At 32.4% G+C, this 21,110-nt stretch overlaps 2 protein-coding genes and 1 long non-coding RNA gene across 4 annotated transcripts; 2 read left to right on the top strand and 1 right to left on the bottom strand.

The window, feature by feature from the left end:
* The first annotated feature begins 7,113 nt into the window (after positions 1 to 7,113).
* On the top strand, positions 7,114 to 8,893 carry LOC110822603 (uncharacterized). Its single transcript, XR_002541274.2, has 2 exons — positions 7,114 to 7,614; positions 8,292 to 8,893. It is a non-coding gene; the product is annotated as an uncharacterized LOC110822603 (long non-coding RNA).
* Positions 8,894 to 10,349: 1,456 nt separating this feature from the next.
* On the top strand, positions 10,350 to 18,381 carry LOC110822604 (MATE efflux family protein). 2 transcript variants are annotated; one of them, XM_088208961.1, is made up of 13 exons: positions 10,351 to 10,745; positions 10,847 to 10,968; positions 11,260 to 11,418; positions 11,807 to 11,949; positions 12,284 to 12,419; positions 12,594 to 12,690; positions 12,808 to 12,908; positions 14,388 to 14,551; positions 15,231 to 15,302; positions 15,403 to 15,519; positions 17,049 to 17,144; positions 17,279 to 17,400; positions 17,855 to 18,381. In XM_088208961.1, exons 1-13 carry the CDS (start codon positions 10,453 to 10,455, stop codon positions 17,913 to 17,915), a joined length of 1,683 nt encoding a protein of 560 aa, XP_088065087.1. In that variant the 5' UTR covers positions 10,351 to 10,452; the 3' UTR covers positions 17,916 to 18,381. The 2 variants fall into 2 exon arrangements, 1 of the variants encoding a protein (XP_088065087.1); XR_015813818.1 differs by lacking the exon at positions 17,855 to 18,381 and having other exon boundaries at positions 10,350 to 10,745; positions 15,419 to 15,519.
* A 42-nt stretch (positions 18,382 to 18,423) lies between these two features.
* On the bottom strand, positions 18,424 to 20,091 carry LOC110822605 (uncharacterized). Its single transcript, XM_022052742.2, has one exon. The coding sequence runs from the start codon at positions 19,909 to 19,911 to the stop codon at positions 18,511 to 18,513; it is 1,401 nt and encodes a 466-aa protein (XP_021908434.2). The 5' UTR covers positions 19,912 to 20,091; the 3' UTR covers positions 18,424 to 18,510.
* Positions 20,092 to 21,110: the final 1,019 nt, after the last annotated feature.

Below are 21,110 nucleotides of genomic sequence, written 5' to 3'. Positions count from 1 at the left end.
GATAAAACAACCCTACGGCCCTCGGGGGGTCGAAAATTTACGAAAAACCGAAGCTTACCGGCGGCGGTGCTCTCGGGTGCGGTGGCTCTCCGGTGAAGTTCGTGTTTTGGTGATTCGGCTCCGATCAACCTGTAGAGAAAAGAATGGTGATCACGGTGATATAAAAATTGCATTAAACGGAGGCCGGGAAGGGCCTCATCGGAGGCAAAAATCGAGGGGGGGCGCAGCGGCGTCGCTGGCTTTCGGCCATGTTCGGACCCCGAAACGAGTAAGGACCCCTCACCCTATTTCCTATCACGGTATTAAAGTTCAACAATGATAAAACGGTATTTCTTGAATCAACGAATGTGTAAAATTGCTTAAGGCCGCTAATGGAGCCCGATTCTAGTGTGTTTGTCGGTTAACTGTTATTTGGCCTATTTTACAGTTTAAAATGCAGTATGAGGTTTGATGTTTTCATTTTATAGTTTCGTGTGCATATTTTACTGTTTTATTGATTATGAATTGAATGACTAGGATATTGATACTGTATGTTGTCTGTTTGGCATAAATTACCGTTTTGCTTGTTTGTATGTGGATTAATGATGCTGACTGAGGAAAAAGAGAATGAAAGATTATATAAATGGGTAATTGTATAATGGGGTCAGCCTGACTAGATATCCTGGGAGATGGTGGACGGATCGGGTCTGTAGGGAACCCTACTGGGATTGTGGTCTCCCATACCGGACGGGGTATGGAGATCTTATGTGTTTTGGCGCCCATACCGGACGGGGTATGGGGACGGCCCTGGAATCTGATTTCAAGTGTTAAGGGTTAACGGGTAGCGTGACCCCTATGGATCCCCATGGATACTATTGGTCTGGTAAATAAGAAAAATATGTTGTGTAACGATTGAATTACAAAAGGCTTGATAAGTATTATGTTATACAGTTTATATATGATTCCATGATGATGATAATGTTATTGCTTTCGTATACTGTTTTATGAATTTCACCGAGGTAAGTGGATGGTGAAGGATTTATTATTGATAAAAGAATTTGTTGTAAATTATGCTCCATTGGTCTTTTTGTGTTTTCTACCCACCTTTACCTCCGTGACGGTGAGATATGGTGATGTCTTTACTGGGCCAGTGTAGCTCATTCTTTATTTAATCATTTCAGATCAGGAAGACATTATTCCCGAGCCGGTTCCGCATGAGGACGACGAAGGGGACGCCTAAAGACTGCATAGTCATATTCGTAACTTTTACTTTCAAGTTTCTCCTTTAGGTAGTTTAATTTTTTATATTTTGTGAGCACGTTTTTTGTTTTAGTGTAAGAGATGTTAATCGAATTTTTGACTTCACTTCCGCATTTGATATTTTTAATATATATTTTATTTTAAATTTTCAGAGCCGTTACAGTTGTATCCTAAATGTATTTCCTACATTAATTCAAAACTACAAATATTTGTACAATTTTACGAGTGACAATTACCTGGAAATTTTGGTATACAATTAAAACAATAGTTCTACTAAAATCAATTGTTATTATTTAGAAGAATAAAATATTAAAAGTTATTCGGCTACAATGCTGTTGAAACGGCAGAGTTGGTCTAACGGGCCATATTAAAATTCAAGTTCGAAAAGACAGTCACTTCAAATCCCACTTTTAACTATCATTTTAATTAGTTTTATCTCCAATATATATATATAAATTGATTTCGATACAATTTTAATACAGAATAATTAAATTAAATTAAATAATTAAATAGTAATAGTTACGAGGCACGGCATGAATTAGAGTAGAGGATAAAATAATAATTATATTAAATGATTTTATAATTTAAAATACTTTGAAAGACTTGAGAACATGCCCGATTGAGGGAGTCCGATAAAAAAAAGGGGTATTTTGGGAAAAGAAAGTGCGTGGGGGATTGTGAGGAACTTCTGGAACATTTCCCGCTTCTTACTGATAAGGCCGTGTCCAGACTCACGCAGCTTCAATTTCCAAAGTCCCCTCTGAATCAGTGACACTTTTTTACTTTACACACTATGTATACATGTGGAGGTAAATTCGTTCCTAATCGGTAATTACCACCAACATTCTTTAAACTACATTGGGTTAAAAATTTTGTTAGCCTAATTTATTGCAATTTGCATATTAAGCAATAATCCAGAGTAATTATATAAACATTGAGTTTTAAAAATTAGCTTCTGGGTTATACAATTTTTTAATTAGATAATTATAGCAAGGAGTTGGGTAATAATTAATTAATACTCCACCCAGCTAATTCCAACCAGTCACATGGCGAACACTTTATTGTGGGGATTCTGGTGAATCTTTGGCACCATTTGATTGATTAAACTTTATACACCAATAAGCAAAGCTGGTGTAGGTTGCAGGAATTCTACCACCTCACAATTTCAAGCACATTTAAAGCAACTGAAACAATGCCACACTTGTTTCGTAATCTATCTCCAAAATTAATTTAATAATATATACGTATATAGTGTTTACGATACATGGGTGGTGTGGGATTGTCCTGAAGTCATTCATTGAGAAGGATAAAAGCTGACCCAAAGGTAAATGAGGAGTGTCAGAATGAATGTTTTGCAAGTTTTTAGAGAAAGAGATACATATATATGATGAGAGGCACGCATAGATACATACATGTTTTTTCATTTATTGGATCATTGTATGTGTTGTTATATCATTAAAAGGGATGAATGAATAGGGTGTAATGGCATCCTGTGGTGGTTTCGGAGATGCTCCTAGCTGCTTACACTATGCTAGCTATATATTTATAGGTAAAAAATGATTAATGTACTGTCTACATCCCTTTAATAAATTGAAGGTTGATTTCTATCGTAACAGTCACTGTATATATATATATATATATATATATATATATATATATATAGTAGGCTTTATTTTCAGTCACAGTCCTAATATTGTATTCAGCACAAAAACATGGCAGCTCTTCAATTTTGAGTTTAATTTCAATAGGTTAATTGCATATTGAGTTTTAAAAATTAGAATTCAACCATTTTGTCTTGAATAAATATTACAAATCAATCTAACAAATTATGACTTGTTTCTCTAAAAAAAAATAGAAAATATATAAGCAGGTAAAAACTTTTAAAAAAAAATTATTAATCAACTATAATAAATATTTATTGAATATGATATGAAACTTAGAATGTAAATAAGTACCAATTAAAGATTTCTCACTCTCCTAAGTAATAGAAAAATATGTCCTATGTGACTAAAGTATTTAATTTAAGAAAATTATCTTAATATAAAAGTGTAATAAAATAGAAACAAATTTAATTTAATCAATAAGATAAATGGACTAATCATATTACATAATATTTTATTTGATATTATATTATTATCACATGTGTCGGAGTTTATATATAAGTAGTATGTCCCTTAGTGGAAAAAATATATTAAAATGATCATGTGACCAAACATCAAGAGTTGGAACATAACATTTTAGATCTCTCATCCCTTTTTTTATCACAAAATTTAAACTTCTAATTCTCATTCAACATCATAGGTAGTAAATCCATATTTTCCTCTATCCATGACACAAATTATCAAATAACTCCTTTCATCCATCACCCCTCTTTCTTTAATAAATACAAATAAAAATTCTTAACGTCGAGAGTTCTATTTTTTAATACTATTAAATATTCCATCATTATTTGTAATTTATCTCATTTAAAATTTTAGACATGTAACAATATCATAAATATGTCATATTAGAATAATTTTATGATTCTTCAGAAGCATCAACATGTAGAGTCACAACTAATCCTCTATGAATGGGATTGAGCACAAAAATATGTTGATCATATACAAAGACGTGAATCCAAAATATACACGTGACAATAAGATGTAAGCCTCTTGTTTTCTTAGTATAAACTAATCATCTAAAACTTGTTGGAGGTACCACCCCATGGATCTCAATTAGAGCTAGCAAAATGGCAAAACATATTTCGTATACAGAAGGGCTTAATTCATAGATATTTGATACATAATGTTACATGTTTTGACAAAAAAATATATGATAATTTATAAATGTTTAGAGATATTTTTAAATATTTTTTCAAAAAAATTTCAAAATAAATATTGAATAGTAAGAAAGCGCTCAACATGGACTCCTTAAACATATGTTTTTTTGTTTCTAATGCTTAAGATGTTTAAGCAATAATACCACATGAATGCTTGGTTATCTATGAAATAAATACCTGTTTTTTTTATTATTAAATGAGCATCAATTATCTAAATTTTATTATTAATTGATTAATTTATAAAAAGGTAATTGATTAATTTTATTTAATTAAAAGAAAAAATTATGGAAAACTCATATTTTACCTATAACATAAAAGGACGCAACTAAAACAAATTTAGGTAAAAATAAATAAAAACTCTACTTCGTTGCATTGTTAAAAAAAGTTGCAAGGAATAAAGATTGTTATGGAATTCATAATTCTATATGTATATTTTAAATTAATTAAAAAGTATAAAACAAATAATAAAACTATATTTATGACTTATTTTAACTAATTTACAACAAAAATACTTTGGGTAGGCATTTCTTGCACTAAATAGTCCCAAATATTACTTAGGAGCACCTCTACAAAGACATTATCTACCTAATGTCACCACTTACGAGACCTACTTATATAATCAATGTTAAGTGATCATTTAGATATTTAATATTATTTGGAGATAAGTTATATATTTTTCCATTGAATGTTAGTACCTGTACTAATTGGTTAATGAGTTAGTACTTAATATTCACGAGCTAACAAAATGTCCTAGTTTATTTAGGTACATTTATAGTACTTAATGTTATATATCTAAGTATCTCGACTCACTATTTGCCTATACATACCTAATATATGACTCCTATAATCAAGTTTTCAAAATAAATTATTTATAATCTATCAACTTACCACATAATCAATTAATTATTAAAAAAGAACTTAAATCCCTACTACTAGGAATTAACTTCCAACTACATTTGAGATTCCTATATAAATTACCATATTTTTTCTAATCTTATTAAATTTTCATTATCATTTATGACAAAAATTGGATAATTTTATGCGGATATTCTTATTAAGTATTAGAGTATTATTTGTCGAAAAATACTTAGAAAAACTATTTAATTTTTATTTTAAATCTACGACGAGTGCAAGTTATATTATTGTTCCCAATTTTTTTTTCATAAATTTGATTTTAGTAATATATTATTACAATATGATTGATAATTTAATTTAACTTATAATCTACTACCATTTATTTCTTTTAAGCGAGACTATACCGATTGGTATTAGAAGCGCAAGCTAATGGTAAAGCCGGTTATGAATTATAAAATCTAATATGTATCTAACTGAATAATTTTAATTTTAATTTTGAATTTATATCTTGTATGGGTAAATATTTTTGTGGGTAAGTAGAAAATTCACTTGCTAGACTTTGGCATTAGGCACTTGTCATAATCAATTGAAAATAAATTAGACCACGTGATTGAATTGACAATGGGATTAATGTATGGGACCACCATGTAATTGGATTGGTGAATAGGTGAAAAGATGGCAAAAGTACAAAGAAGCAAAACCCTCCTTTGGTTAATATTAAGATCATCAATTTAGAAACTTTTCAAATCTATAAAAGTTTGCAGACCCACAGCAAACAGTTAAAAAAACTATCCTAAGTTGTAATTCACTTTTAATAATTTTAAATATGAACCACCTCATACAATCTTTGTTTCTTAATCAAACAATTTACCTTTAAATGGAGTTGGTAACTATATATTTGTAATTTTCAAGGGGAGAAAAACATTGTCAAGTTTTCATTACGCAAATGAAAATGGAACTAACTAACCCGAGGAAATCCCCGTGTGAAGAACAAAACTTGAGGACCGTAGTTGGTGTTAGGTTGAGCTTTCTTTTGATCAAGGAGTTAAAAAAGTCTAATTTTGTTTATTGTACATTTCTTTGCTAATTACCTCATTTTCAATTACCTATTTTGATATTGTATTTATATTTACAACCATAATGTATGGTTTTTAATGTGTAAGTTTATATTGATACGATTTTTAAATAAAAAATATTCATACCCACCTTAAATTAGAATTGTATTTGGTTAATTATTTCTTGAAAGTATTTTTTTTTTTATTATTTTTGCATGTATTTACGTAAAAACAATAATAATTATCAATAGCAACATTAAAAGAAGTGTGGTGTAATAACTGTAATTAACGTAATGATAATAAAAATGATAACAATGATTATGTTACTATCGATAATGAAATAATAACGATAATGATAATAATAAAATAGTAATAAAAATAACAAAATAAAATAACGATAATAATAACAGAGAATTATAATTTTAATATGTTTATTAATAAATATATTTAAAAAAATGTAGATAATGAATTTAATCATCTTAAATACAAGCTAAACATCTTATGATTAGTATTATATATTATAATTATTTATTGTCTTACCCTATCTATGAAAAGAAATTTAAAGTGAAATAAGATGGAAATATGTATTGACAAGTCTACTAATATAAAAATCATATTCTCAAATGTTCATTTAATTTAATTTTTCTAATAAACTAATCCAAAATAATTTGGTGTATATATATTAATTTATTATAAATGTTGATAGCAACAATTGTTTTGTTGAATGAGATACATATCTTTTTTTTTATTCTATAGTTTATTATAAATGTTAAAATTTAATTTAAGTTAGATTGTACTGTCGTACTTTTAATAAAATATTTTTTTATTATATTATTATTAATTTTTACATATTATTTATTAATTAATGTATGAATCTTTATTAAAAAATTAATAATAATTAATATAATTCTATAATTGTCAACAATGTTGATAAAAATTTCTTACAGTTTATATTTTCTTTAAAATTTATATATAATTAAGAATAAACTTTAACTAATGAATAATAATTTCGAGTTTTGTAATTTAATTTGATACATATTCTTGATTCAAAAATTTGAATTTCAAATATCCATCCGACAGCTAATAAATTATGTAATAATAATTAATAATTAATAACGTATTAATCAAAGAAAGATAAAGGTTTAAAATTATATAAAAATAAAAAAAAAATAGTAAGAAAATACGGTAACGCCAAATTCCTATACATACATATACCGTAGTCGGCAATGACAAACAAAATACATTTAAAAAAAGGCAGTCAAGCACATTGTCAAATTAAAGAGTTAAAATATTAGCCCAACTTTTCAATTCTCATGGCTCCAGAAGAGAGGAGAGGTGACGTTTGTCTGCATATATAACCCAACCTCCGTCTTCTCCACGTTCCCCTTACCCAACTGCTATAAATACACCTGCTCTGCCATTACCTCTTCCCCACTTCTCTCTCAACAAACTCTTTTCACTCTCTTAGGTTTCTCTGTGTTGAGGATGATGATATAGAATTAAGAAAAAGTAGAGAAGAATCTGTTAAGCTCAGGAGGGATAGCGCCATGGCGGGTCTTGAATCTTGATCTTCATTTGCGCTATCCATCCTGAGTTTCACTGCTTCTTCTTACTCTCTCAGCCTCTAACCTGCAGATTCTTATTTGGGTATGTACCGATTTCTGCTGTTACATTTTTGATTGTACAACTTGAGGGATATTTCTGATCAGTCATCTCGAACCTTGTGATCTGATGGATTAATTTGTCTTCTCGTATCTGTTTCTTTCCCTTTTCATTTTTTTAATGAAACTTTATTTTTTATGCCCCTCGTTAGTGAGCGACCTGTTGATGCGAAATAACATAAGAAAAGAGAAGAAAAGAAACACCCGTGTTGCAATTGAAAATGAGAGATAGAGATAGAGATAGTTTCTGTGCAGCCGATTGTAACTTATAGGAGGATTGATTATATATTTATATATATATACTGTTCTTCGTGTTTGTTTATGGGTTCTTTCTGCCTCCTTGTTGATTATCCAGGTCGTAAAGGGATGTAATGATTATGATTATTATTATCCATAGAAGTGGGTTTTTGAGATTTTTAGGCTCTATTACTTTTCAAAGGAACACATGGAGAGAGAGAGAGAGAGAGAGAGAGAGAGAGAGATGTATATGTGTGTGTAATTGCAGGAGCAGGAGTTTTGTCCGTTAAGGGTTTGAATGTGAATTCACGGTCCCATTTTTGTATAATTGCCTTAAAAGTAGATAAGAAAAAGGGAAAGCTTTTCTCCCACTGATATCGAACTTTCTGATTTTGATGCTTTCTTGGATTAATCCCTCTTTTTCAGGCTATAATATCTCCACGTCTCCACCACAATTTCATTCCACAACTCTCATTATTATTCATGGTTGTCTGTGTTGGTTAGCAACTTCAAAATTCGAGAGAAAACCCATAAACATCTTGGCAATTAAAGATGTAAAAAGACAAGTAATAGAGTAAGATAGAAGAAGAAGAGGAAGAAGAGAAATGAGAAACCCATCATAATGTTGAAGATTATGAAAGATAGATTTTGTACTTTTGGTACTGTATGACATTGAATGAGAAACAAATGAGCGTCATGTGAAGTGTTATAATTGCCTCTGCCTTGGGGGGTTAATCCATGCAAAATAATATCTCATTAATGTTTCCCATGAGTACTTTAATGGGGGGTTTTGTTAAACTAATGAAGGAAGCTTCAAGTATATAAGCCAAAGGGAGACAAGAGATGAGTTGCAGCAGCCGGAAGTCAAGCAAAAGGGTTTCTCCTCTTGTAGTTTGAGCCTATATAAAACGCTCTAAATCTTCACGTGCCTTACTTGTTAAATCATTTTTCTTTTTATAATATCTAAACTTGTAGTATTAATGAAGTTTATACAATGTATTAATAGATGAATTATTATTTTACTAGAATCTTGCCCCTTATTTGGAATAAAGTAATTCTCAATCTTTATAAAGAAAATTTACCACTTAAAATAAAAAATTTATTAAATACACAAGTGGTAAGATTTCAACACAAACAAATAGAGAAATTTACCAAAACTTCATAATAAAGTTTTTGTATCTACACTTATCAAGACAAAGTAGACATTACAACAGAAGTGTAAAGATAAACTCAGAATACATCAACGTCTGATCACAAAGACCCCTCCAAGCCTGAAATTAGCATCAACATACCCTTAGGATAGTTACATAAGCAAAAGAACTTACACCATTTTTTTTTTTTTAAAGAATAGATTCGAATGGTGAAACTTATAATCTCTACCCACTTAAACTTTATCGAAATAATACGAGACTACTCGAACGGTAAATAAAGAGCTACGATTAAAGACGGGTGAAGGTGTTCGTTTAATAATTTTGTATGACTAAAATGAGCTTTGAGGCAATGGAGAATTAAACTTGATATTTAAGTTACGTGTTGAGGACTGTCCGGATCTCAGCATATTTTTTACAGAAAAGGTTTAGAGTTTGTCAGCAGAGAGGGTGGAGGGAGGAAACAGATGCAAGCAAAAGCAGGAAATTGTGGCCATTGGAAGCACAAACCTCTTCATGGCCCAGTACATTTACAATACTCTAATGTCTTAATTTTCTACTGCTACAGCTTTCATTTCTCTTTATATTCTCCAAGCTGTTTTTCTATTTAATTTTGTAATGCAATTATCACTTTTTACTTTAACTTTTTTTTTTTTTTTTTTGGGTTAAAGGATTCTAGTATATTATTAACAAGAATTCAACTCATATTTTAGTAAGTAGAGATCCAAATAATACCTTCGTAATTTTAAAAAGTGAAAGAAAATAATATAAGTACAAAAAATATACTATGAGTTGTATTAAAATTTATCAAAATATGTTATATTCAAATTTATTTCTATTTTTTTTTTTGGTTTCAAATTCATTCTTCAATTTATAAAATTAATGTAAATGTATTTTTTAATAAAATTTTTACAGAAATTATTTTATTTGAATGACATAAAAAATAAATTTTTACTTATTATTAACAATTAAAAAAAATAAAAACTAATTATTTTTTACATTTTTTTTTCTTTAGTATATATTATTATTACCTGCCTGACCTATAAATAAATTATTTTTTGTTAAGTTTGTTAATATTAATATTAATATTTTATTATTTTAAAACTTTACAAAAAATAAAATGTAAAGAAAGCATAAAATATTTTTATAATTTGTAATCAAAATTATCACAATTTTATAGAAGATCATGGATTGGAAGAATTTTTTTTAAGTTTAATAATTACAAAATAACAATTAAATCTTTAAATAAAAAATAAACGAAAATAAAACCCAAAAGCCCAAGTACAGGCCCAAATCGAAAGCTCCACACAATAAAATATCTTTCACGATCCCGCCGTCCCCTCCAACCGTTAATCAGTTGACAGATAAAACCAGACAAAGGTTATGGTCAGTCTCTCCTCCAGGAGAAAGAGAAGAATCCTCTTTTTCTCCTTGCCAAAATGGCTACTAATCTCTCATTTCGTGCATACTCCGGGCCGGATTATTCATCATCTAAATTCCAAACATTTACCAGAAACCCTAATTGCTCTTTCCGTTTCAGAAAATCAATCAAATCATCAACTCGCAACAATGTCAAGATCACCACCCTCGAAATTTTTTCCCAACAGCAACGAAAACAGCAAATCAAGCCCTCTATTACACCTATTCGGGTCAAGGATCCTGACCCGGAACTGGACCCGCCTTCTCACTTGCCTTTCTTTAGTTCGCTTTCGCGTCTTACTGGCAGCTTAAGGTTTATTTTCTTTTGATTGTTATACGTGCTAGGTGCTATGTAATTTAGACGTATAAATTCTGCTATAATTTTATTGAAGAGAAACATCTGGGTATTTGCAGAGGTGGTCTTAGAGTAGATGAGCTTGGCTTGGAGATTATATCGATCGCATTGCCTGCTGCATTGGCTTTGGCTGCTGACCCGCTCACGTCGCTGGTTGATACAGCTTATGTTGGTCATTTGGGTACTCACTTATTTATCATTTTTCTGTGAACTTTCTATTTGTCTTTGAACTGTTAGTATGCGGATAGACTTTTTTTGGGAGAGGATGGCTAGTGGTATTGACTTGATCCCACGAGTGCTCAGTATACGGATAGATTAAGGACTGTAGGATTTTGAAACTATTGATGCTGTTATTCGCACCAGATTTTGGTTCTTATCGTGTTTGGCTACTAGTTTTGATTGAATGTTCTTTCTTTGTACTTCTTTTTTTTTTTCCTTTTTTTTTTCATTTTTTTTGTTCAATTATCTGTAGGATCTGTTGAATTAGCTGCAGTAGGGATATCAGCTTCTGTATTCAATCTGGTGTCCAAATTATTTAATGTTCCATTGCTCAATGTTACGACATCCTTTGTTGCTGAGGAGCAGGCATCCATATGTAAGGGCTCCGAGGGTTCTAGTCAAAGCGGCAATGGTAATTATTGTATGCAAGTTATATAAGAAAGATCCCTTCCCACTTCACTCTCTGTTGTTTTTCTTATACCGTTTGACATGTTCAGTATTCAATCTGTTGGTTAATTTAATAAAGGATTGAATCACATTAAAAAGCTCTAAATTTGGGGTGATTGATGGCTCTACTCTTCCACCTGGGATCTGTTGATCCGTTCTCCCTATCTGCTGTGTGCACACATACCCACATGTGTTCGTACATATCTATACATGCATTCATTAGATACTTTTTTTTTTTTTTATGTATGTTTACATGTGCATATGCATGTCGTGCATTTCTCTTTGGCACCCGTCAAAGACTGTTCTCTTCTTTGACTTACTTAAGATTTTTGGCTCTTATGCTTATGATCAAGACTGTGAAGTTAAGCGCCAAGGAAAAAAAATTCTCCCCTCTGTATCAACTTCGTTAGCTCTTGCAACTGGCATTGGCGTTGTAGAGGCGGTTGTGCTCTCAGTTGGCTCCAGTTTCTTGATGAATATCATGGGTATACCTCTTGTACGTCAAACTAATCTGATTGCAACCGTTGATGGTCCATCTTTTACGTTATCACAGAAACCTGACATTTACATTGTGTTTTTTGTTTGGGTATTTTGAAACCACCTGGTGCTTTCTGAATAAAAGTTAGCTATATGCTGACACACATTTGAAAAGATTTCATTGTGCAGTTCTGGATAGAGCATATGTTTGAATAGAAGTTATCTAGTGCATTCAACTTTATTTATTCATACGTGTATGTCTATGGGTACACAATAAGTATATCTTTCATGTCATCTTATATAGTACGAATTAACGGTGTTATCTAGGAATTTTGAGCTCTTTTGTGTTCTAGGATTCACCAATGCGAGTGGCAGCTGAGCGTTTTCTTACCTTGAGGGCCTTTGGTGCTCCACCTATTGTTATTGCACTTGCTGCTCAGGGTGCTTTTCGTGGATTTAAGGATACAAAGACACCTCTGTATGCTATTGGTAAGTATTATGGTGTCCCTCTCTCTGTTCGACCCACCTCCACATCCTCACTCATGCACATATACCTGACCATAATTTCCAGGGACACTTTTTACATGTCCTAGACAAACAATGCTAGTGGTGTCACTGCAGCATCAAGTTTATGCATGAAAATTTTCAACTCTTGATTAACAGGTGCTGGGAACTTATTGAATGCAATACTGGAACCAGTTTTTATATTTCTCCTTGATCTTGGAATTGTTGGTGCTGCAGCTGCAACTGTGATATCTGAGTATGTCAATATGGGTAAACTATGATAATATGATCAGACTTTGCTCATGATGCATCTTTAGCTACAAGATCATCTGTTATTTTTACTCCTGATTAGTTCCTTTCTTCATTTCTCCAGATATTTGATAGCTTTTATTCTTCTCTGGAAGTTGAACGATGAAGTATCACTTCTCTCTCCAAAAATTGATGGAAAAAGACTCGCTGGCTATCTAAAGTCTGGTAAATTTCTGGCATACTTTTACATTTTCTTACTAGGCTTTCCTCTTTCAGTTCTATAATTTTTGTTCATACATTAGCTTTGTAAAGGAATAATCTGCTTGAAGATATTAAACTCGACAAAAGCAACTGCTGCAAATGCCAATAAGTTATTGAAGGCCATACATGAGCTGATTAATTAACCTAATGGCTATGTTGTAGAGAAGAAATGTTCTATAGCAGGGTTGCTAAACTGAAAATATTGATCACTAAAGAACATCAAGGAAAGTAGTTGCATTTACATAAAAAATTCACAACACTTTGATGTGAAAGGATTTGGAGTTAAAAATGGGCTTGCATCTCAAATTAGTTACTAACACTTACACTAGATATGGTTCTAGTCATAGTTTATATTTAATGCGTAATTGAGCCAGCTCCATTTATGTCTTCAATCCAAAATGACTTGTCAAGAGAGTAATCACAAAAAACACCTAACCTAACTTGAAAATATGGTATACTTAGAATGAGAACGCTATTATCCTTAAATTCTTTATGTTATTTATATTATAGCTTTTTTCTTATTCCAGAAAATTAAAATTTGGAGCAAACTCCAACTAAGGGAAAAATGAGAAAATCTGAATTTGTGAAATCCCTTTCATGGGCTGATAATCTTTGTATAAGGGTTTAATTAAAAAAAAAAATTGAGCTGCAAAGCTGAATTAGTATTTTCAGTTTTCATACGTGATTTCCAAAAACGGTGGTTAACTAAAACCAAATTAATCCTTTAAATTAAACCATATATTTTTATAACCATATGTATGCTAGACAGATTTGTATTTAAATATGATATGGATTATAAGGGTTTTAACTTAAAAAAATAAGGGACCAAGCTGCAATACTGAATTTGTGATCTTTATAGTACACAAAAATATATTTCCATATATGTATATTTAAATAAAATATAGTATCAGGGAGAAAATCTGAATTCGTGAAATATTTATGTAAGGGTTTTAATTAAAAAAAGGATTTGAACTGCAAAACTAATTAAGTTGTTGATTTTGGTTCATGTTATTTTGAAAACTGTGGTTAGCTATAACCTAATGGTTAATCTATTCAACTAAAACATGTATTTTGTAACCATATAAATATGTCGCACAAGAAGCTAGTTTAATATAATATGTTATAGTACAAAAATTATCAAGTATGAAATATTTTAAGTTCAAATAGTTTTTAATTTAACTTTAGAAGATATAAACTGTTAAATTCATGTGTTAATTAGTGTAATTGGTTCGTTTTTAATTTTTTAAGATTTTAGATTAGTTATATTTTATGGTTTTGGAAAAATTTAAGTTTTTGGTCTTTGATTGTCAAAAATTTATGTAAATTGTGGAATTTGTCTGTTAATGATAAGTTTTTGTTAACCATTAGTTATTAACAGTTATTACCATTTTCTAACCTGTTTTAGCGTTTTCCACTAAATCGAAGTATCAATTACATCTACAGGTGGTCTTCTTATTGCTAGGACTATTTCAGTCGTTGTGATTATGACACTAGGAACATCCATGGCCGCTAGAGAGGGACCTGTACCAATGGCCGGTCATCAAATTTGCATACAAGTTTGGCTGGCAGTGTCTTTGCTCACAGATGCATTAGCTCTTGCTGGACAGGTTTTTCTTCACTTCCTTTTGTTGGCAAGTTCTGCATGAAAAAAAAAATCTAAATACCAGCTTGCAGATCTATTAGAACAAGTGAAACCAATGTTTGGCATACTTGAACTTAACTGTGAAAGTGGGCTATGGATTAACTAAAAACTCTAAGTGGTAACTTACAGATCTTGTGGAGCTCAGTAAAATACATGTTGACATATGGACATAAAACTAAAAAATCAGCATAGCAGCTTACGGATCTAGTGGAACTCAATAAGATCAATTTCTGAATGTAGGCGTAAACTTTATTGTGAATAAAAGAAGCAAACTGAGCATATGAAAATTTTTTCAATTAGAAAAAGGGGCAAGAGGAACCACACCGGAGTTACGCCATCCTAGTCAATTTAAGGAGGGTGTTGAAGTGAAAAAGAAAAAATGAAGTTGCATTGTGATCTTTGTATTACTGATTCTATATCTTGTATCACTAACTTTGGACCGAAGTGAGAACTTTGGAGGAATAGATCTAGTCATCCTCATGGAGGTGCGACGGAATTGCCATTGTGAGATTTGCATGGAGGATTTTGCAGCTAGAAGCAAGGAATTGAGAAATATTTGAGATACATTTATTTGGACGCATAAGTTGAAAGTTTGAATGTGCAACTCATGTAGGACCATTCTAATTTTGAGGTCTCCTTTGCAGGCTCTCCTTGCCACTGATTACTCTCAAGGCAATTTTGAGCAAGCACGCCAAGTGATTGACAGAGTTCTGCAGGTTTATATCCAGTACTTAACTTGTTATTTTGGTTGTAATGTTTTCTTTTCTAATTTTAACTGATCCAGTGACATGGTGTTGTCATTTGATCTTGAAACAGATTAGTTTTGTGACAGGAGTTGCTTTGGCGGTTTCTTTATTCCTCGGATTTGGAGCATTTTCTAGTTTATTCACAACAGATTCAGAAGTATTGGAGATTGTTCAGTCTGGTACTCTTGTAAGGTCCTATTTACACAGTTTTCCTGCATTTACCACATATAACATTACGGATAGACTGTGGTCCATGAATGTATTGCTATAAAGCTTTTAGGCCCATTTAAGATCCCATGCTGAACTGGTCCAATTTTGTTTACACTCTTGATTTGAGATTGTCTATGAGCTTATAATTTGCAACACTAAAATAGTCACTCTTCTGAAATTCTAGTTGTTATGTTATTAGTTGTTTCTCCTGGTGATAATAAGCTGGATTTCTTTCCTGTCTGTATATGTAATCTTTAGTCATTATATGCCAACATGGTCTAACCATTTAGGCTTGATCATGGTGAGATAATATGCCAACTGTTACTTCAAATTTTTCTCTTGGAATTTATTATTATTATTTTCTGTGTGATGCAATTACTTCGGGCCTCTGTACCGAAATGGAAGTAAACTTCGTCTTAGAAAAACTATCTAATTTTGGTTTCTTTGTTGATAAACATGAACAATGACTAGGTTTTTTTGTTTGTTTTGTAATAATAAGAGAAAATAACATTAGGCACCTTGTTGCTTCGGCCATGTACAAAAGATTCACAGAATGTCAGAAACCGAGATATCTTAACAAGATTCCCCCAGTAGACACCATCAAGGATGGGGGTGTCCTGCCAACAAATACTCACCAGGGTGTTTCAGTGTTCTCTAATTCTATTAAAAGGATTAACTTGAGAGACTTTTGATTCCAGGCGCGTCCTTTTTTCCCTGGCCAAAGAGAAATATGATGGAGAAGAGAATCGTCAAAGGAGGTTCTTCATACCACTTATCATCCCAAAGACCAACAGACCAATCACCACCCACCTCAAAATGGACCAACTCCATGATTTGTCCCCACTCTCTACTGATCTATCGCTCCATAAGTTGTTGCCACAGGATTCTGTCCTTTCTAATTTTCCAATCCTACCCTTTCAGTGCCAAACTTAGCTTGCTGAAAGGTGGTCTTTTTATGTTTATCTACTGACAAATTTACTGAATCAAGGAAGGGATATGAGTTGTTATTTGAGTTCCTTTTATTACATCTTTAGGCAAACAATTTTGTAGTTTATGAACTTGTTGGTTCATGTTGCATGTTTAAGCTACTTGCATATGCCCTCACTATGAATGCTATAGGCTTGTGGAGAGTATTTGGTTTATATATTTACTTTTTAACAGCATTTCCTGGTATATACGAATTTGTTCTGATTTTGTTTTTCATAATTGATGTCTATGAATATTATTGTTCTATGTTGCAGTGTTAATCAGTGAACTGCTATAGTTGATGCTATTTACCATTGCGACATGTTTCAAGTTTTAATATTCTAGATTAAATTTCTTTTCCTGAAAAGAAAGAAAAAAAACAGTTTTGCTCAAGGAGATGTCTTGAAAGTACTTGTCAAGCTGTCAATAAAGTTGGTTTTCTAGCACAGGATCATTTAAATGTAGCTAATTAATTTTTGGCTACCCATATGTTCCATGGTTGTGGCTAGTGATTGTACCTGTTGTTGATGCTATTTACAGTTTGTTGCCGGATCTCAGCCAGTGAACGCTATTGCCTTTGTTCTTGATGGACTTTATTATGGGGTTTCTGACTTTGGATATGCTGCCTACTCTATGGTACTCACTTTTCTGTTACAGTGACCTTCAAATATATGATCAATGATTTCAATTGTATAGTAGCATATTCTTTCTTTGATTCTTATATAATAGGTAATTCTTTTTTTATTTTTGGATCCATCCTTGTGTTGTAGGTACTTATTGGATTGATCTCTTCTATATTCTTACTTGTGGCTGCTCCCATATATGGTCTTGCTGGGGTTTGGGCAGGACTGTTTCTCTTCATGACCTTGCGTGTAGTAGCTGGATTTTGGAGGTAAACTAATTTCTGATTCTTTGACGGTTTTCTTCTCAGGGTGTGGGGAAAGGGGTTGTCGTTCTGTCTAGTTTGAGTCACTTTTGATGACCAACTTCTTTTGTTGCATGTGGTTATGTAGCTTCAAATAAATCTTGGTGCTTAGAACCTCAAGTGCAGCTCCACTTGTTAATGAGTAAAAGATTTTATCTGCACAAGCTAATGAGTAAAAGATTTTATCTGCTCAAGCTAAGTAAATATCAAGATGATATCCCCCCTCTGTTTCCTTTTATTGAGATTCTACCACATGCAGGCTGTGGTAGTAATTGATTAACCCTTCAAATTCTTTATAGCTAAATCAAGCTATGATTATTTGGTTGAAATTTGCGTTGCCTGATTTTATACGCTTGCGCAACAAACTTAGCTGTTTTTGTTAAAAACAGAATATCTAACCTCAAACTGTGCTTTATTTTAGGTTGGGCATGAAAAGTGGACCGTGGAAAATGGTACTGTCCAAGGCGGAGGAGAGTGAATGAGATGTGTTTAAGGCTCTAAATGTCTAGCCAATGTTATTGAAAGTTTTCAGAGTCAACATGGAAAATGCTTCAGTTACTTGGTGTCCTATTATGGTCTCCAAATGCCTATCTTTATCCAAGGAATACGAATTGATGATCAAATTGGATTTTACGCAGCTGACTGAGAGGTTTTAGAAAATGTAGCTAATTTGAAGTAACAGATGCAGCTGAGGGCGTCAAAGGCAAAGATATTCATATTCTTTTACTGGCATTTATTGCTCATCCTGCAGTGTCTCTAGCAGCAATATAGTTCTTTAAAATGCGTATTAAAACTGCAAATCAGAGAATAGCATGTGCAAGATGGTAACAAATTTGTCTGGACATGCATATCTGTTATGTAAGATCAGCTCTGGTATATCATGTGTTTTAGGGTTCAGAGCTGAGGTATTTTTTCAAAGAAAGAAAAAGGAAGGATTCACTTTAGACAGATACATCATGTTTGACCTTCAGACTAATTGCGAGCTGAGACTGAGGAAAAGTTCAATCTGGTTATGGTGTTACTATGAAATAATACAACAATTTATAAAAGAAAAAAATATGTATGACAGATATTAGCCTAGGATTCAAATACAGACAATCCCAGATCAAGCAAATCTAGATTTTCTACAAAATCAAAATCGAAACCAAATTTGATATCAATTCCTGCATTTGGCTCCATATAGTTGAAGTTGCCTGGTCCTGGTAGCATGGCCCCGTGGCTCTGAATCTGATAAGTTAAATCGGATGGAATTCCAGGCTCCAATATGAGATAATCAAAATCATAACAATTTCCCTCTTGTTTTGACGCAGAGTAAATATCATTTGTTTCCCGCAAAGGCTTGATGTCATATTTTTCTTCTGTTGACCACTCACTCAAGTTGGGGATATCAGCAATCTCTCCCTTCGTCGGAGATGTGTTAATACGAACATCGTTAAAATGCTGACTATTAGATTTCGTATTGCATTCTAAATTAATGGGCTCATATGGCAAATAATCTTGTGTATATCTGAAACCATTATATCTATTGATGTTAACTTCATTGAAAAGCCTGAAATTATCAACTGCAGCTGCAGGGTCCTTGTCCAAACAATCATATACCACGGGAACACCGTTACAAAAACAGGTGTCTAATACGTCTGAAAATTCTTGCATTGCTGCAGCCACTTTAAACTCATTGGAATCTTCAGTCAAATGTCTGAGCGCGGTCTTGGAATTACAATCAGCTTTCACGGACTCTTTTTCTATTTCTTCTCTCTTTATGGATGCATTGCAAGCAGAGGACGAACTTGACTCTGTGTCCATGGCCAGTTTTTCAGTATTCTCTGCCACTTCCGTTGATTCCTTATCCTGAGGTTTTACCAGGAGGATCTTGTCATTAACATACGATTCCCTAGTTCTATCATCTTCCAAACCGTTCGACACATCTTTAGCTTTGTGATCCTCAGTGTTAGGAGATGTGGATACGGAATCAGATGATGGGGTTGTCGCAGTAGCGGAAGAAGATGAACCCAGTTTATCAGATGAATTATCCAGCGCTTCAACGGAAGGATTGGGAAAGTTGAGACGAGCAAAAGGACCGTACATGGCAGTAGCAGCATGATCGTAAGCAAGAGCAGCTTCATGAGCGGTGGAGAAAGTACCAAGCCAAAGCCTACCGGGTTTACCAGTACAGACTTCGTCCCTGCTGATTGGTTCGCGAATCTCAGCAACCCATTTGCCCCACCGCCTCTGCCGCACCCCTCTGTAGCCATAAGACGAGTTTTGAGGTCCACCTTTCCCTGTCATACATCCTTTCTTGGAACCCTTAGCCTGAATCTTAACTGGGAGCTTCTGGTTTCCGCCATGTCCAACCAATTGAAACCGAAGTTGTTTCCACTTGGCAAGAGTATCCTCCACTGAGTCCCTCCCATTGCGTCTCCTTCCCGATCTGCTGGTACTTCCACTTTCTCCACAATTCCCTCGACTCTGCTTACCCATGATTCTTGAGGCTCGATAGTAGATGAAACAGTATAGTCAAATTGGAGAAGAAAAAGCTCAAGATTTACATACGCCGCGTCCAAACATCAACACCCATAATGAGGGTTTTGTGTCTTGTATATGCACGAAGAAAGTTTGTTGTCTTGTGTATTCGTATTTGATTTTGCGGCTTGCCAGTTCCCTTCCTTGGAGACTAAGTAAAAGCTTGTATTGGACAAATTTGATTTGTCGACTGTCGTTTTGTATTTCCTGAAACAGATGATATTTGTTAGATGACGTGGCATAATGAGTGCCAGCTGCTTTCTGACGTGGCAAAATCTTATTCGCGGGAGTTCATCATGGTAATTATTTTGACACATTGCCAAATCCTGTTTCTTGGCATCCACGACTTTCTTTCCATCAACTTTCAAATTATAAATTCTCCTACCAATTTATTATTATTATTATCAATATTAATTTATTAATATATAAAAATAGTTAAAAAACATTAATTATATTTTTTATGATTAGTATTATTTATTAATAATTTTATCTATTTTTATAATATATATTAAATTAATTTGTGATTAACGGAGTAGTACTAATATTATGCATACGGTTTCGTTGTAAGATAAGTTTATATTTAGAAATGTCAACCAATGACGCAAAATCATGACAATTTTTTTTTATAATTTTTTAACCATATTTTTGTTTTATTTATATTTTTAAAATTATAAATAAAAAATTAATATCAACGTTAATATAGTTTGCATAGGGGTAGAAATTTAATTCTACATAAATAAATTTTATATCTTTCTATTTGTCATTTCAAAACTTTATAGTTTTGGAAGAGTTTTCGATGAAACCGAAGAGAATGTCTTTTTATAATTGATGTCTTCTTTCTATATAAAGCTTTTAACGATTAAACGAATCTTGTATCTACTCTACTATTAAATATCTATTTGCAACCAATGAGTTTCGCATCGTTAGACAATGAGACAAGATCCTAAACATCATTGTCCTTCATGCACTTTATCTCTTTATTTATGATGTCAATCCACTTTTGCGAATTAGAACTTTTTGTGACTTGACGGAAGTTGATAGGATCATCTTCTACTGTATCAATGTTAAACTCATATTTTTGGAGATACACAATATAATCATTCGAAATTGTACTTCTCATCTCTCTAGTGGGTCTCTTTAATGGGATAGGTTCTTGA

This window comes from Carica papaya, chromosome 8 (genome assembly GCF_054855325.1).
Source record: "Carica papaya isolate Zhongbai chromosome 8, ASM5485532v1, whole genome shotgun sequence".
NCBI classification, from domain to species: domain Eukaryota; kingdom Viridiplantae; phylum Streptophyta; class Magnoliopsida; order Brassicales; family Caricaceae; genus Carica; species Carica papaya.
Note: the sequence above shows the minus strand (reverse complement) of the source record. Positions and strands in the feature narration are given on the sequence as shown.